The following is a 17,325-nucleotide window of genomic DNA, read 5'->3' on the forward strand; positions in this document are numbered from 1 at the left end:
AAGAGAGCATGAGTGGGGGTGGGAGAGAAGAACAGAGGGGAAGGCGGGGGGAGAATCTCAAGCAGACTCTGTGCTGAGTGTGGAGCCCGACGTGGGGCTCGATCCCACAAGTCTGAGATTATGACCTGTGCCGAAACCAAGAGTTCGACGCTTAACCAACTGAGCCACCTAGGCGCCCTATATATTTTATTTGTTTTTGTTTTCTCTCTGATGTAGATTCTACTACTTTACTAAAAATCTAGGATGCGATTCTTTCATATCAAAAATTAGAACTTAAAAATCAGTGTAAACAACTTAAAAGAAAAAATAAAGAAATGCAAAATAAAGTTAATGGACTACAAAAGGAGCTATCAGAAACAAAAGAATTGAAATTGCAGTTGGAGCATCAAAAAGTGAAATGGGAACAAGAACTCGGCAGTTTGAGGTATGACATCTTGGTTTCAAGGAAATATTTGAACTATTTACCTTTTTTTTTTTTTAAGAGGCTCCACAGCCAATGTGGGGCTTGAACTCACAGCTGTGAGGTCAAGAGTCGCATGCTCTACCAACTGAGCCAGCCAGGTGCCCCTTGAACTCTTTACTTTTGTACTACAGATGTGTAGGAGAAGTTTGATAATTGCTAACTTACCTTCTGGAATTTTTATAGGAAAGAAAACGTCTTTAGTAGTGTGACGTATGAGATTCTTCAAAATAATTCAGCAAGTTCTTGACAGTGAATACTTCTACTGATAATTTAATGTATATTCCAAATCATAATTTTAATGACCATATAGAAGTACACCATATGGAATCCTCATTATTTAACAAATTGCATTTTGGTTATTTTCCATTTTTCTCTAAGTGTTGTAAGGAATGTCTTTTATATAAATCTGTTTCTAAAATTCTGGTTACTTACTTGGAATAAATTCTTCAATATAGTATTGTTTGTTTAAAGTATAAAAATTTTTAAAGGAGGTCTTTGATTCTATTTTTAAATTGTTCTCTGGGAAGTTTATATTAATTTATATGCCCATCAACAGAGTATGAAATGGCCATTTATCTCAAGATAGGAAAAATTTTAAAAATTTATTCAGTTTTAAACATATGCAGCGATTAAAAAGTAAAATGGAAAATGATTACTGCTAAGTTTTTTCAAAATCTCTCTTATAAAATTAATCCAAAAGTCTATGCTGTAAGCACATATAACTCTTTATTGTTTCCTTAATTAATATGGATCCTGTGTTCTAAAAGGGGTTTTCAAATGATTTATAAAATGGATAATAGGGGCGCCTGGGTGGCTCAGTTGGTTAAGGGTCTGCCTTCGGCTCAGGTCATGATCCCAGGGTCCTGGGATCAAGCCCCATTTCCAGATCTCTGCTCGGTGGGGAGCCTACTTCTCCCTCTCCCTCTGCCTGCTGCTCCCTCTGCTTGTGCTCTCTCTCTGTCAAATAAATAAATAAAATCTTTAAAAAAAGTAAAATGAATAATAATCAACAGGGTAAATTGAGAATATTGCAGAAGAAGAAACATAAAATGTATAGGGCTATCTATATAAAATGTATAGATATTAGACTCCCCAACCTAGTCCTGGATCACCGTAATCTACAGGTGTATGTTGTGTAAATGACATCTGCAGATGCTGTCTTATACTGCAAATTATTTTTGGAGGTACCTGTGATGTTTTGTGAAGTAGAAATTTACTTCTAGTGAATTTATAAACTTTCTTATAAAGAGCAACTTCTCTTTTTATTTAGTAACTAAATTATCTGTTCTAATGGAGGAGTAATTATGACTATATGGAGAAAATGATAATTTTAATTCTAGCTTTCTTGAAAAATTTCAAAATTCCTTTCTCTACAATATCTACCAGAGTTAGTACTAAAACTTATTACTAAGCTGCATAATGCTTTCTCATTGCTTCTTTTCAACTATATATATTTTTTGGAAGAGATTGAAGTGAGAAAGTAAACATGAGCCCGAGAAAGGAAAAAAATTGAGAACATAGAAATTTCATTTGGCTAATAAACCAACATATGTGGAACCAGATCATAAAATGAACTTTTTATTGCTTTCAAAACATTTTAAAATAAGCACATTTATTTGCAGATTTACCTTCACACAAGAAGAAGAAAAAAGAAGAAATGCTGATAAATTATATGAAAAAATGAGGGAGCAATTCAGAGAAAAAGAAGAGCCGTATAATAAAGAAGTTGAAATGAAACAACAACTTGAACTTCGTCTTGCAACAGTAGGTGCGGAATTGAGGACTGTGAGAAATAATTTGGATCAGGTAAATCTTTGATAAAAATTGCATATTTCCATCAGTATTATTTATAATATACCCTTGATTTAATGTATATTATTTAGGTATAAAATAGATAAAAAATTTAATTTTATCCTAATAGGAAGTATAATATTTTTAGCTAAAATTATTAACTTATTGGAATTCTTGGCCTCTCATATATGCTCTCTATATATTTTCTGAATGAAGGGATAGAGGGTAAATTGAGATAAATGTGAATGTTGGCTTTTTTTTTTTAAGATTTTATTTATTTTTAGAGAGAGAGCATGAGCAAGGGAAGGAGTAAAGGGGGAGGGAGAGGGAGGGAAAAGAATCTCAAGCAGACTCTGTGCTGAATGAAGAGCCCGACTCAGGATTGGATCTTACAACCCTGAGACCATGACCCGAGCCAAAACCAAGGGTAGGACACTTAACCAACTGAGCCACCCAGGCACCCCAGTTTTGAATTTTTTATGTTAAAGTACAGGCTCAATCGCCTTGAGACTATGATGGAACTAGTTAAATGTTTTGTAAAGAAATTTTACTTTCACATACTATATCTTCTTGTATTTTTACCTTATGACAAATTTAGCTGTCATTTAAATTAAAATTTGAGTTATTCATTCAGGATAAAATCCTTGTATTTAAAAAGGCTACTTCTTTTGAACATTATTTTTAAGTTCTCTTAAGATTTTGATTTTTTTTTTAAAGATTTATTTATTTGGCAGACAGAGAGAGAGCACAAGTAGGCAGAGAGGCAGGGAGAGGGAGAGGGAGAAGCAGACTCTCCACCAAGCAGGGAGCCCAATGTGGGTCTCGATCCCAGGACCTGGGATCATGACCTGAGCTGAAGGCAGCCGCTTAACTTACTGAGCCACCTAGGCGTCCCTGACTTTTTTTTTTAATGGTGTGAGCCAAAATCCTAATGAAAATATGTTTCTAGGTTGTAGAAGAGCGAAATGACGCTAAGTTACAACTTTCTCGAGAACAGAATGCCAGAGTACAAGATGGAATTCTAAAGAATCACCTTTGCAAACAAAAGGAGATAGAAGTGGGTAATAACAGAATGAATTCTGGGGTATTTTCTTTAGTTATTTTTAAGTACATGTGTGTATGTATTTATATGTATAAATTATTATTTTTTCTCCATGTAGCATATATATATTTTAAAAACCAACACTGTAGATCATGGAAAGCATAGAGGATTTTAAAGCATATATATGTGTGTGTGTGTATGTGTGTGTGTGTATTTGGGGGCCATAGGGGGTGGTGACATTTTTGGTCCAGTGGATAAAGTAATATCCTTAATTTAAATGCGTTTGTCTGCAAGAGTCAAATAGTGACATTCATCATGTCCTCATCCAAAGGAGAGGCTTTTATTACTTTCCATAAGAATTGTTGAGCTTTCCATATGCTCAAAACTATTGCTACTAACAACATATGTTTCAATTTTTGGCAGTTACTTCATCACCTCTGTATTGAAAGAGAAGTTAGCTTAACACTGCCACTGATGAACAGGAGAAGAGTGTAGCCTGTTGAGAGACTTTCTTTTGGATTTAGTCTCTACTTTTGAGAAAAGTAGCAATTTGCTCCAAGTAATATCCTATTTCATTACAAGGCACTTTTAAAACAATTATATGCTAATGATAATTTATTGATGAGTGTTTTATTCCTAATAAAATAGCTCCATGTATTTTCCACTATTTAAAACATCATGAAGAGGAAATAAAATTTATTGCATCAGCAAATAATCTCATGATTTTTCTAACAGTTGTATAAATTTTACATTATTTACCATCAGTATTTTGAAATATAAGGCTTCTTTTGTATGTATGATTTACACTAGAGAAGAGCTGCGGTTTGGTGTAAGAGACTAGTAGTGGAGTAAGAAGACCTGGGGAAAGTCCTGTAGCTCGCTTAATGTTTTAAACCTCTCCATTCTAGATTTGTGATACTAAAAAGTTCACTGATGTCGGTCGAAGTGTTTATAGTACAGTGCCTAGATTTGTCAGTTATCAGTAGATGTAATTCTTATACGTGACTATAGAAATGTTAGAAAAGTAGAATTTGTATGGAATATTGTCAGGAAAAAAGAATTTTAGGAAATTGAATCTGTCAAAATAAAGGCAGAGCTCTGGATTTTATCGTGGGGTAGCTGTGTTAGATATGAGACTGTAAATTCAATTTTTAGTGTAATCAGATTTATTAATCTTTTATGTCAGGCTTTCTGGGTTTGTTGTAAATCAGAGAAAGACCTTTGCAGGTCTGAGATTCTTAAAAATTGTGTCTTGATTTCTTTTCTCCTTTCATGCATTCACTGTCTTCAATTAAATTTTTGAAACTTTGGGAATTTATGCTTGTATCAAGTTTGAGGTTTGGACCCCACTTTATTTTTTTCCAGTTGGGATATCCACTTACTGCAATCTGTTCATTGTATAAACATAGGTTATTCTTTAATTTCAGAGAAAATCAGGATAATGTCATTTTATTGAGTTCCAGCTAAAAGTCTCCTTTGTTTTACTAAGATGTCTAATAGTCATAAAGAAGAAAAAGATCTGTTGCCTAAAACCCACATGTGGCAGGATGAAATTACCATGCTAAGACTAGAAATAGACACAATAAACAATAAGAACCAGGGAATGGAAAGTAAATATTGTGAAGACATTGAAATTATAAAAGAAAAGAATGTCAGTCTTCTAAAGACCATAAAACTGAATGAGGAAACATTAACAAAAACAATATTAGAATATAGTGGACAGATTAATGCCCTGACCACTGAGAATACAATGCTAAAGTCTAAACTGGAGAATGAAAAGCAAAACAAAGAAAGACTGGACACACAAGTTGGATCATATCGAGCTAGACTAGCTACTGCTCTAGAGGATTATGATCAAAGTCAGGCATCAAAAAGAGACCTAGAACTTGCTTTCCAGAGAACAAAAGATGAATGGTTTCGTCTGCAGGACAAACTGAATTTTGATGTGTCTAACCTAAAAGAAAACAATGAGCTTCTTTCTCAAAACCTTTCTAAAGCTGAAAGTAAATTCAATAGTTTAGAAATTGAGCTCCATCACACAAGAGATGCTCTCAGGGAAAAGACTTTGGTTCTAGAATGTGTACAGAGAGACCTAAGTCAAACACAGTGTCAGAAAAAGGAAATGGAACACATGTATCAAAATGAACAAGATCAAGTGAATAAATACATTGGAAAGCAGGAATCCTTAGTGGAGAGATTATCTCAACTACAAAGTGAAAATATGCTGCTTCATCAGCAACTAGATGATGCTCACAACAAAGCTGCCAGTAAAGAAAATGTACTAATTAATATCCAAGACCAGTTTCAGGGTATCATAGAAAAACTTCAAGCTGAAAGTGAAAAACACAGTCTTTTGCTGGAAGCAAGCAATAGAGAGCTAATCAATTAATGTAATCTTTTAAAAGGAAGAATGTATCAGTATGAAAAGGAGAAAGTAGAAAGAGAAGTTAGTATCCAGAAAGATAAATATTTTTCAAGCTTTCTAAGAGAAAATTCAAAGTAGAATTTTATTATTATTATTATTTTTAGAGAGAAACAGTGCACCTGCACATGAATGGGAGTGGGTCAGAGGGGGAGAGAGAGAGAATCCCAAGAGGTCTCCACATCAGAGAACTCCACCTCATGCCCCCGAGATCATGACCTGAATGATTATGGCTGAATTTTGAATCTACTTGAATATAAAAAATATATAGACTATGATTCAGCATAACTTGGATCCAGCAAATAAAAACTAGACTTGAGAGGGGCTTTAATTTGAATAAAATTGTTGTGTCATCTTTGAAAGTTTAAGAGGTTAAGTTATAAATTGTTAATAGTAGGCTGATACTAATAATTTAGTCTTATACTGCAAAATAATAATTTTAATCTTTGTTACCACATTTTAATATCATGATGAACAGACAAATGGAAATGTTCATACCTGCAATGAGCATGTTGAAATTGAGATTCAATTAAGTGGATTCACTTGACGGTTTACTCCAGATTTCCCACATGAACTGAAGTGTAGACACTGTATCTCAGTACTTTTCCTTTGGTAGCTTTTTATACATTTTAGGTTGAAATAATTTTATTTTTATTTATATAAATTTGAATTTTTAGTCTGAAATCATGTGTCTTATGACCTTTTAACCCTTTGCAGGCACTTTTCATTAAATCGTAATTTGGGACAACTGTGGAGAGCTTTAGCAAAACTGTTTGATTTAATCTTCCCACTGCTATTTATAATTTTTTAAGGCAATTTTACAAATAATTTGCTTATTTCAAAGCTCAATGACTATCATTTGGGCATAAGTTTGTCCAATACAAAGAGAATTGTATCTGTAATATTTTAATTTGGCATTGGATCTCCATTTTCAGACTAATGAGGGGTGGCAGGATTCTTGTACTGTAGCAGGAATGGAGGCCAGGGAGGGAGGTGAAAGCCAGGTTATCTAGGGCCTTGAAGCCCATTAGCATGACTTCACTCTTGTTCTGAGATAGTAATGTATTGGAAGGATTTGAGCAGAGGATTGAATACGTGAGGAAGTTTGACATTAATTTAAGCCTCTAATAAAAAAGAGGGAAACCATGGCATCATGTAGAATTTACCACTGCTAGGCCCACCTATATACCCATTTCTTTTTGAGACTTCAGTAGGGTGGGAAGCTTTGCAGATTCATCAACAAGGAATGGAGAGTGGGGCTGAATTAATTATCTAAGTAACATAACACTGACTAGGCAGGAGGATAACACCTATATGTTGTGATATTTTTCGAAGTACATATGTTAGAGTTATATATTATTAATATAACTTAATAGTAAGATAATTTATAAAATCAGTAGCAGAAACGTCTTATTAGGTAGCTGTGAGACACCTTCAACTAGAACTGGCTGATGCCCTAAAAAAAACAGTCTATGTCAGAGGCTTCGCTGGAGGTTACATCACATTGCCGTATTAATTTAGAAGATGAGACACAGGATTTGAGGAAGAAATTAGGTCAAATCAGAAGTCAGGTATGTATTAAATGTAGCATGTCAACAGTTAATCTGTAGCAGGTTAATACAAAGTGTTTTAGGATGCTAATTTCTATGAACCATTTTCTTTTGTATTGTCATTATAATTTAGTGTAATTTTAGTATCTTCACAATGCACTTATTTCTTAAACTTTGACTTTCATTCTGCTATTTGTGTTATACATTTTTTTTTCTTACAGTATTTACCCTTAGGAAAGTTGAAACTGATTCATCATTCCTCACAGAAATTGAGGGACTTTTTTTTCCTATTGTACAATTTTTTTAAAGATTTATGTAGTATTTGAGAGAGAGCGAGAGCGTGTGCGCATGCACACACATGAGTTGGGGGAGAGGCAGAGGGAGAGGGAGAGAATCTCAAGCAGACTCCCTGCCCAGTACAGAGCCCCACGCCAGCTCGATTCCATGATCCTGAGCTGAAATCATGGGTTGGATGTTTAACCAACTGAGCCACCCAGGTGCAATGTTTTTTAATGATATCTCTGTTACCATGATGAGGTGAGCCATACAAAATCAGAAGATAATCTTTAATGGAATGTTTCAGACAATGGTCTTATTTCTCATGTTCACTTTTATGAACGGATACAGAATCTGTACTGAATTTAGGATAACTTGTACAGAAAAGTCATTTTACAAACCAGTTGAACTTAGGTGTTTCCTTCATTTTCTTTTCCTTTTAGATATATTGTAAATGCATAGAAATATTCAGATCATGTGTGGTATATACACCCAAAAGAGAGAATTAAGAAATTAAGAATGGGTCCTGCCGTTGTTTTTTTGTTGTTTTGTTTTTAAGATTTTATTTGACAGAGAGAGACACAGTGAGAGAGGGAACACAAGCAGGGGGAGTGGGCGAGGGAGAAGCAGGCTTCCCGCCAAGCAAGGAGCCTGATGTGGGGCTTGATCCCAGGACCCTGGGACCATGACCTGAGCCGAAGGCAGCCGCTTAATGACTGAGCCACCCAGGCGCCCCCATTGGATTTTTTAAAAACTTTATTGAGATATAATGCCCATACCATACAATTCACCCAGTTAACATGTATAGTTCAGTGTTTCTGATCATATTCATAGAGTTGTGCAACTATCACTGCCATCAAGTAGAACATTTTCATCACCCTGAAAAGAAACCCTTAGCCCTTGAGCCCCCAGCCTCAGGCAACCACCAGTCTACTTCCACCCTCTATAGAGTTGCCTATTCTGAATATTTCATATAAAGGGGGGTCACACAGTGTGTGGTCCTTTGTGACTAGCTTCTTTCACTTAATGTTTTCAGGGTTCATCTGTGTTATAGCATATATCAGTGCTTCATTTTTTTTTTTAATTGTCCAACAGTACTCCATTGTGGGCCAAAACCCTTGTTCATTCATCATTTGATGCACCTTTGGGTTGTTTCCCACTTTATGGCCATTAATAATGCTGCTCTGAACATTGATTTAATTGTTGTCTGGACATCTGTTTTTATTTCCCTGCCATCAGATTTTATCCTCTGAGGTAATTGGGTTGATTTCACCATCTGTCAGCCTTTTACTCATGCTGTCCTTTCTGTCCTTTTAGTTTCCCTTCCTCTTGCATAATCTTACACTATTCAGACCTGGCTCATAGTCTCTCATTCTCCAGGAAGCTCTCTCTGACTATTCTAATTCCCACTGACTTTAATCTCTTCACACGTGTCTCATCTAGTCTATGCAGAACAATTTAGTCCTTTATTTTACATTGGTTTTATTTTTTTCATGATAGATAATTTTGTCTACGTACACATTTATCTAAGGGGGAAAATATGGGATATGCATGGTACCTATCCTTGTATAAATTGAAAATATTTTAACTTAACAGTGTTTAGGATAAAATTAAGTATTCATACCGTATCAATAATTTCTGATTGAAAGCATTGACATAACAAAGCTTTTATTCTAAATGTATTTTAAGCAATTAAATGTAAAATTGAAAGCATTTAATCTGACAGAGGAGAAGTGTTCAAATGCTTGTTTCTCCTCCCTCACTGTGGAAGAGCCGTCTAAATTTGCCTTTCTTCATTTTGCAGCCAGTACTGAGATTACTTTACCAACTATAAAGCTCCGGGCACAGCTTTTCTTTCTTTCTTTTTTTTTTTTTTAACCTTTCTTTTTTAAAGTTTGTTTGTTTGTGTATTTATTTACTTATGTAATTTCTACACCCATCGTGGGGCTTGAACTCATGAGCCCAAAGTCAAGAGTCACGTTCTTCCCACTGAGCCAGCCAGGCGCCCCTGGGGACAGTTTTTTCTGATATGCCATATCACATAGCCTTAATGTATTCATCAGAGTACTTGCCAAAGCAGTGTAACAGAGACAGTTGTTAAGATAATATAAACATGAAATGATTTGGGAATGTTGATTTAGCAAGAGTCCATTATTTCCACGTCAGTGGCTTTACCTTGCCTCTGATGGTCATGTAAATATTTATTACTCAGTCTAGGAGGTACTATTTACCCTGTAGTCCATGAGATTGTCCACTGAGTAGTATAGAGAGGCAGTAAGTTAAAATTATTATAAGTGGAAAAAAGTACTGTTAGCTAGTGGAATTGGTAAAAGTTTTTTGAAGTATGGAGGATGTATTCTGGGCCTCATGCTCCCCATTTGCTGCCACTTTCAGTGGTATGAAGAACGATTTCAGTGTAACTTGTATAAGAGACCACTTTCATTGGCCTACCATCTGCCTAAAATATGAAATATTATTAGAACATAACCTACAGCAACAATAATAATGCTAATTGCAGACAGAATTTGGTGTGTGCCACATGCCCTTCTAAATAGTTCATGTATAGGGGCACCTGGGTGGCTCAGTCGTTAAGTGTCTGCCTTTGGCTCAGGTCATGATCCCAGGGTCCTGGGATCAAGTGCTGCATTGGGCTCTCTGCTCCACAGGAAGCCTGCTTCTCCCTCTCCCACTCCCCCTGCTTGTGTTCCGTCTCTCGCTGTCTCTCTCTCTCTGTCAAATAAATACAATCTTTAAAAAATAAAAATAAAAAAAATAGTTCATGTAAATTTCCTAAATTAATCTTCCCAACATGCCAGTGTGGTAGATACTATTTTTATCTTCATTTTATAGAGAAGAAGCTGAGACACAGAAATTTTAAGTAATTTGTTCCAGGTCACACAGCTAATACCTAGTGAGTTGGGATTCAGACCCCAGGCATTCTGGTTCCTACGACGATAATGCCTCTCATACTATTCCATGAAATATCTAGTTGTCACTGAAAGCAACATGTTAACTTTTATAAGCACTGGAACAGCCATGGTCATCACATATGTGAATATTTAAAAGTATAATTGATGTGGTACTTCGAATACAAAAATAGAAATGTTTACCATAAGATAATTTCCTATCTTTCCCCCTTTGACCCATATATAAATTCGTAGATTTAGCTGATAAAATATAATTTAAAAACATTAAAAATGTGACATTTTAGTAACTAGAGAAGTCAGCAAACTTTTCTGTAAGGGGATTGTAAATATTTTATTTTAAGATTTTATTTATTTGAGAGAGAGAAGGAACAGTGGGGAAGGGCAAAGGGAGAGATAGAGAGAAGCAGACTCCCTGTAAATATTTTAGGCTTCGTAGGCCATAGGTCTCTGTTGCAGCAGTTCAAATCTGCTGTAGCCATAAAGCAGTATGTAGAGGAGAGTGTGGTTGTGTCCACTAAAATTTTATTTACAAAAACAGCTGATGGTGGTTTTATACTAGATTGCCAGTAGTTAAAAGTATTTCTTTTTTTTCTTTTTTAGTTGCAAGAAGCACAAGATCGACATGCAGAGGCTGTAAGATGTATTGAGACGTCGAAAGATCACGTGCAAAAGTACAATTTAAAGCAGCACAGAAAATAACTTGAGTATTTATAAAGCAGAGAAGCAGGGTAGAATGAGAAATATATCAGTTAATATAATTACATCATTGTTAAGCTGGATAAAAATTTCAGCTTTGCGCTATTTGGAAATGCATAAATTTTGCATATTATCTTTAAGTTTTGCACATTAACTATAAAACACAACCAGAGAAATGGCACAATTGCCAAATCTTCTACTTTTTAAATTTTTAAGAATTTATGTAAGACAGATGTTTGTTTAGAAATTATACGGTACTTTTAAATTTTTATGTGTGAGATAAATTTTAAAATACTCATTTTAGGTTTGAAGTTGAAAATGCCAAGTTAAAAGTTACAGTCAAAAAACAAGCGTGCAAAATTGAACAACCTCAGGAAAACCTGTTAAGTACAAGTTTGGTAAGTCAGTCTCTTAATTTCTGTCCTACTGAAAAGGAATTTTTATTTCTCTAGTAGTAGTATATAAGACCATTTAGGATAATATGAAAATTCTCACTAATAAAAATGTTTATTGTATTCATATTGTTGCTACTTGCTACTGGTAGTATAATTCCTCTTTATAGATGAAGTTGACTGAATTCGTAAAGTAATAATTTTTATAGTAAGATTGTAATAAAAAAGATTGTGGTAGTCTAAGATAAGCAATATTTTATACATGCCACATTTTATTTATCTATCTGGCAGTGGACAATTGAGTTTTCCCACCTTTTGGCTATTGTTAGTAATGCTGCTGTGAATATTGGCATACAAACGTCCGAGTCCCTACTAATATTTTTCAGTATGTTTAAAAATTCTGAAACTTTGAGTCATAATTTGATCTTGAATTCTGACTTTCTCTTGTAATCTAAACCCTTCAGTTAGATTTGAGAATGGATTACTTTCATGATAATTTGTTGTGATTTGTAATTATAAATTTGTAATTTGTTGTCATCATCAAGAATGACTACTAGGGGGCGCCTGGGTGGCTCAGTTGGTTAAAGCGACTGCCTTCGGCTCAGGTCATGATCCTGGAGTCCCTGGATCGAGTCCCGCATTGGGCTCCCTGCTCCGCGGGGAGTCTGCCTCTCCCTCTGACCCTCCCCACTCTCATGTGCTCTCTCTCATTCTCTCTCTCTCAAATAAATAAATAAAATCTTTAAAAAAAAAAAAAAGAATGACTACTAGGTCATTATGCAAACATTTTTCTCAAAGGAATATATTTTTCTCTTTGTTGGATTTTGAAAAGGAAAAGAGATGCTAGTGAAAAAGTGGAAATGACTGCTCAATCAGGGCCTTACATAGTAACATAGTGCTCCTAGCATTCACTGCAAGTTCAGGAACTTTTTTTTTTTTTTTCATTAATTTGAGTTAATCAGCCTTTCAGAGATTTAGCAATCGAATCTCAGAAAAGATTAATGTGCAATCCGGGATTACAACTTATTGATACGTAGTGCAAAGTATATAACTATTTACCAAGCAGAACCGGATTATCATGCCATTTATACCCTCCTTCATAGGAGAGGCTACCAATGATTTAAGATGAGAAGACTGCATTGTGAGTCCTAGGTTGGAACAATGAGGTAGATGCACCTACCACTAGTTTCTTTTAGTCACAGAAGCTGCATCCTTGCAAATTTCATTATACAGCTATACCTATCAGGGGAAGTAGCACATTCTGTTGACTGGTCCTTTTTGTGGCCAAAGAAACATCGAAAGTTTCTAAAGTCAGACGATCATCAAAACTGTCATGGGGACTGCATAGGAATTTTTCAGAGATTATCTTAAAAAGGTATGATCTCACAAAACCCAGAGTATCTTAAGCTTTGGATGAAAATGTTTCTAGGGCATGTTTAGAAACTAAAATGTAAATATAACCACTTTTTTAAATTTTTCATTAACACTTAGTATTAATATGGGTAAGAACCTCTGTATTTAACAAGTAAATTCTGGCAGTTTAAATTCTAGAAAAAATAATGATGAAAATGTAAAATCAGTTTAAGCTGTTTTTAAGAAAGGTCCTTATATTTGAAATTTGTATTATTGGCATCAGGTTTATAAAACTATATTATATAAAACTTAAAATTATAAATTTTAAACTATATTATATAAATTTAAAATTATAAATTTATAAAATGTATAAAATGTAGTATATGAGCCTTTCTAAACACGTTATTACTTATGAATTCATGAGAAATAATATTTTATGAGAGAAGAATGAGTATCTAGATTTTTAAATATAATTTTCTTTAAAAATTATTTTCAAAGTCTGATGAAGAAAAGGGACAGATAAAGAAATTTATTGAGTTGAGGGACGCCTGGGTGGCTCAGTCAGTTAAGCGTCTGCCTTCAGCTCAGGTCATGACCCCAGGGTCCTGGGATCGAGTTCCGCATCGGGCTCCTTGCTCAGCGAGGAGTCTGCTTCTCCCTCTGCCTGCCACTCCCGCTGCTTGTGCTCTCTCTCTCTCTCTGTCTAATAAATGAATAAAATCTTAAAAAAAAAAAAAGAAATGTATTGAGTTGAAACAATCTCTGGAATGTAGTTTGGATCAAGAAATGAAGAAAAATGGTGAATTAGAAAAAGAGATGACTAGGTAAGACTGTAATATTTCAGATAATTTTAACCATTAATTAACGGATTTAACTGTAATTTTACTTTATTAAATACAAATACTTGCCAAAATATTACACTTACTCTTTAATGATTCCTTAAATAATAATATAAATACATAATATAAATATATTAATATAATTATATTATATTAATAATATAATTATAAATTATATAATATATTTATATATAATATATTATATATTATAATTATATAATAATATAATTATAAAATAAATATAATAATATAAATAACATAATATAAATAACATAAATAATAACAATAGTTCCTTTAACAATAACAACTGTAATTTTCATTGTCCATTTTGAAGAGTTTCTGCAAGATATCTTTGTTCTTTGGTAATATTTCCTTTTAATAGTGTTCTTCCCTTCCAACAAGTATTTTAATATCTAAAAACCTGTGTCACTGTTTAATCATATCAAAAGTTATCTTGGTTTGGCTTATATTTTCTTTTTTTTAATATTATTTTTTAAATTTAAATTCAGTTAACCAACATAAAGTATATTATTTTCCAAGGTAGAGTTCAGTGATTCATCAGTCTTATATAACACCCAGTGCTAATTACATTAGGTGCCCTCCTTAATGTCCATCATCCAGTTACCCCATCCTTCTCCCCTCCTATGCTCCAGGAACCCTCAGTTTGTTTCCTATGATTAAGAGTCTCTTGTGATTTGTCTCCCACTCTAATTTCATCTTGTTTTATTTTCCCCTCCCTTCCCCTATGCTCCTCTGTTTTGTTTCTTAAATTCTACATAGGAGTGAAATCAAATGATTATTATCTTTCTCTGACTGACATATTTGGCAAAATACCCTCTAGTTCCATCCACGTCATTGCACGATTTCATTTTTTTTATTGGCTGAGTGATAGTCCATTGTATATATCTACACATCTTCTTTATCCATTCATCTGTCAAGGGACATCGGGGCTCTTTCCACAGTTTGGCTATTGTGGACATTGCTGCTATAAACATTGGGGTGCAGGTGCCCCTTCGGATCACTACATTTGTATCTTTGGGGTAAATCCTTAGTAGTGCAATTGCTGGGTCGCTGGGTAGCTCTATTTTCAACTTGTTGAGGAACCTCCATACTGTTTTCCAGAGTGGCTGTCCCAGCTTGCATTCCCACGAGCAGTGTAAGAGGGTTCCCCGTTGTCTGCATCCCTGCCACATCTGTTGTTTCCTGACTTGTTCATTTTAGCCATTCCAACAGGTGTGAGCTGATATCTCATTGTGGTTTTGATGTGTATTTATTTCCCTGATGCCAAGTGATGTTGGGCATTTTTTCAAGTGTCTGTTGACCATTTGAATGTCTTCTTTGGAGAAATGTCTGTTCACGTCTTCCATGTTTCTTGACTGGATTATTTGTTCTTTGGGTGCTGAGTTTGATAAGTTCTTCTATATAGATTTTGCATACTAGCCCTTTATCTGACATGTCATTTGCAAATACCTTCTCCCATTCTGTCAGTCGTCTTTTGGTTTTGTCGACCGCTTCCTCTGCTGTGCAAAAGCTTTTTATCTTGATGAAGTCTTTGTTTCCCTTGCCTTTGGAGACGTGTCTAGCAAGAAGTTGCTGTGGCCCAGGTCACAAGTTGCTGCCTATGTTCTCCTCCAGGATTTTGATGGGTTCCTGTCTCACATTTAGGTCTTACATCCATTTTGAGTCCATTTTTGTGTATGGTGTAAGAAAATGGTCCAGTTTCATTCTTCTGCATGTGGCTGTCCACTTTTCCCAACACCATTTGTTGAAGAGACTGTCTTTTTTCCCATGGCTGTTCTTACCTGCTTTGTCGAAGATTAGTTGACCATAGAGTTGAGGGTCCGTTTCTGGGTTCTCTGTTCTGTTTCATTGGCCGATGTGTCTGTTTTTGTGCCAGTATCATACCATCTTGATGATTACAGCTTTGTCATAGAACTTGAGGTCCGGAATTGTGATGCCACCAGCTTTGGTTTTCTTTTTCAACATTCCTTTGGCTATTCGGGGTCTTTCCTGGTTCCGTACAAATTTTAGGATGATGTGTTCCAGCTCTGTGAAACAAGTTGATGGTATTTTGATAGAGATTGCATTGAATGCACAGATTGCTCTGGGTAGTGGTAGCATAGACATTTTAACAAATTTGTTCTTCCAATCCATGAACATGGAGTGTTTTTCCATTTCTTTGCGTCTTCCTCAATTTCTCTCGTGAGTGTTCTATAGTTTTCATAGTACAGATCCTTTGCCTCTTTGGTTAGGTTGATTCCTAGGTATCTTACGGTTTTTGGTGCAATTGTAAATGGGTTTGACTCCTTAATTTCTCTTTCTTCTGTCGCATTGTTAGTGTATAGAAATGCAACAGATTTCTGTGCATTGATTTTATATCCTGCCACTTTGCTGAATTCCTGTATGAGTTCTAGCAATTTGGGGGTGGAGTCTTTTGGGTTTTCCACATAGAGTATTATGTCACCTGCGAAGAGTGAGAGTTTGACTTCTTCTTTGCCAATTCCCATGCGTTTTATTTCTTTTCATTGTCTGATTGCTGAGGCTAGGACTTCTAGTATTATGTTGGACAGCAGTGGTGAGAGTGGACATCCCTGCCGTGTTCCTGACCTTCAGGGAAAAGCTCGCAGTTTCTCCCCATTGAGAATGATATTTGCCGTGGGCTTTTCATACATGGCTTTTATGGTATTGAGGTATGTGCCCTCTATCCGTGCATCGTGAAGAGTTGTTTGTTTGTTTGTTTTTTTAAAGATTTTATTTATTTATTTGACAGGGAGATAGAGAGAGAGCACAAGTAGACAGAGCGGCAGGCATAGGGGGAGGGAGAAGCAGGCTTTCTGCTGATTAGGGAGCCGGACGTGGGGCTCGATCCCAAGACCCCAGGATCATGACCTGAGCCAAAGGCAGCCGCTTAACTGACTGAGCCACCCAGGCGCCCCATGAAGAGTTTTAATCAAGAAAGCATGCTGTACTTTGTCAAATGCTTTTTCTGCATCCATTGAAGGAATCATACAGTTCTTGTCCTTTCTTTTATTAACGTAGCATATCACGTTGATTGATTTGCGGATGTTGAACCACCTTTGCAGCCCAGGAATAAGTCCCACTTGGTTGGGGTGAATAATCCTCTTAATGTACTGTTGGCTCCTATTAGCGAGTATGTTGATGAGAATTTTTGCATCCGTGTTCATCAGGGATATTGGTCTGTAATTCTCCTTTTTGGTGGGGTCTTTGTCTGGTTTTGGGATCAAGGTAATGCTGGCCTCATAGAAAGAGTTTGGAAGATTTCCTTCCATTTCTATTTTTTGAAACAGCTTCAGAGGAATAGGCATTAATTCCTCTTTAAGTGTTTGTTAAAACTCCCCAGGGAAGCCATCCGGCCCTGGAGTTTTGTTTCTTGCGAGATTTTTGATTACTGCTTCAATTTCCTTGCTGGTTGTGGGTCTGTTCAGGTTTCCTGTTTCTTCCTGTTTCAGTTTTGGTAGTTTCTACCTCCCTAGGAATGCATCCATTTCTTCCAGATTGCCTAATTTGTTGGCATATAGTCATTCCTAATATGTTCTTGAAATTGTATTTCCTT

The 17,325-nt window shown here is 35.4% G+C and overlaps 1 protein-coding gene across 1 annotated transcript in view; it reads left to right on the plus strand.

Annotated features, from left to right (window-relative positions):
* The window catches only part of LOC135364298 (ankyrin repeat domain-containing protein 26-like), a 362,531-nt gene that overhangs the window by 75,505 nt on the left and 269,701 nt on the right, over window positions 1-17,325 (plus strand). The window contains 10 exon segments of the mRNA XM_064590297.1: window positions 217-424; window positions 2,086-2,269; window positions 3,204-3,338; window positions 4,786-5,742; window positions 7,136-7,177; window positions 7,179-7,289; window positions 11,072-11,142; window positions 11,472-11,565; window positions 13,411-13,426; window positions 13,640-13,736. Coding sequence (XP_064446367.1) covers window positions 217-424; window positions 2,086-2,269; window positions 3,204-3,338; window positions 4,786-5,742; window positions 7,136-7,177; window positions 7,179-7,289; window positions 11,072-11,142; window positions 11,472-11,565; window positions 13,411-13,426; window positions 13,640-13,736 — 1,915 coding nt within the window.

Source organism: Mirounga angustirostris, unplaced genomic scaffold, assembly GCF_029215605.1.
Source record: "Mirounga angustirostris isolate CCGP_5_RB_7025 unplaced genomic scaffold, mMirAng1.0.hap1 SCAF_5, whole genome shotgun sequence".
Taxonomy (NCBI): domain Eukaryota; kingdom Metazoa; phylum Chordata; class Mammalia; order Carnivora; family Phocidae; genus Mirounga; species Mirounga angustirostris.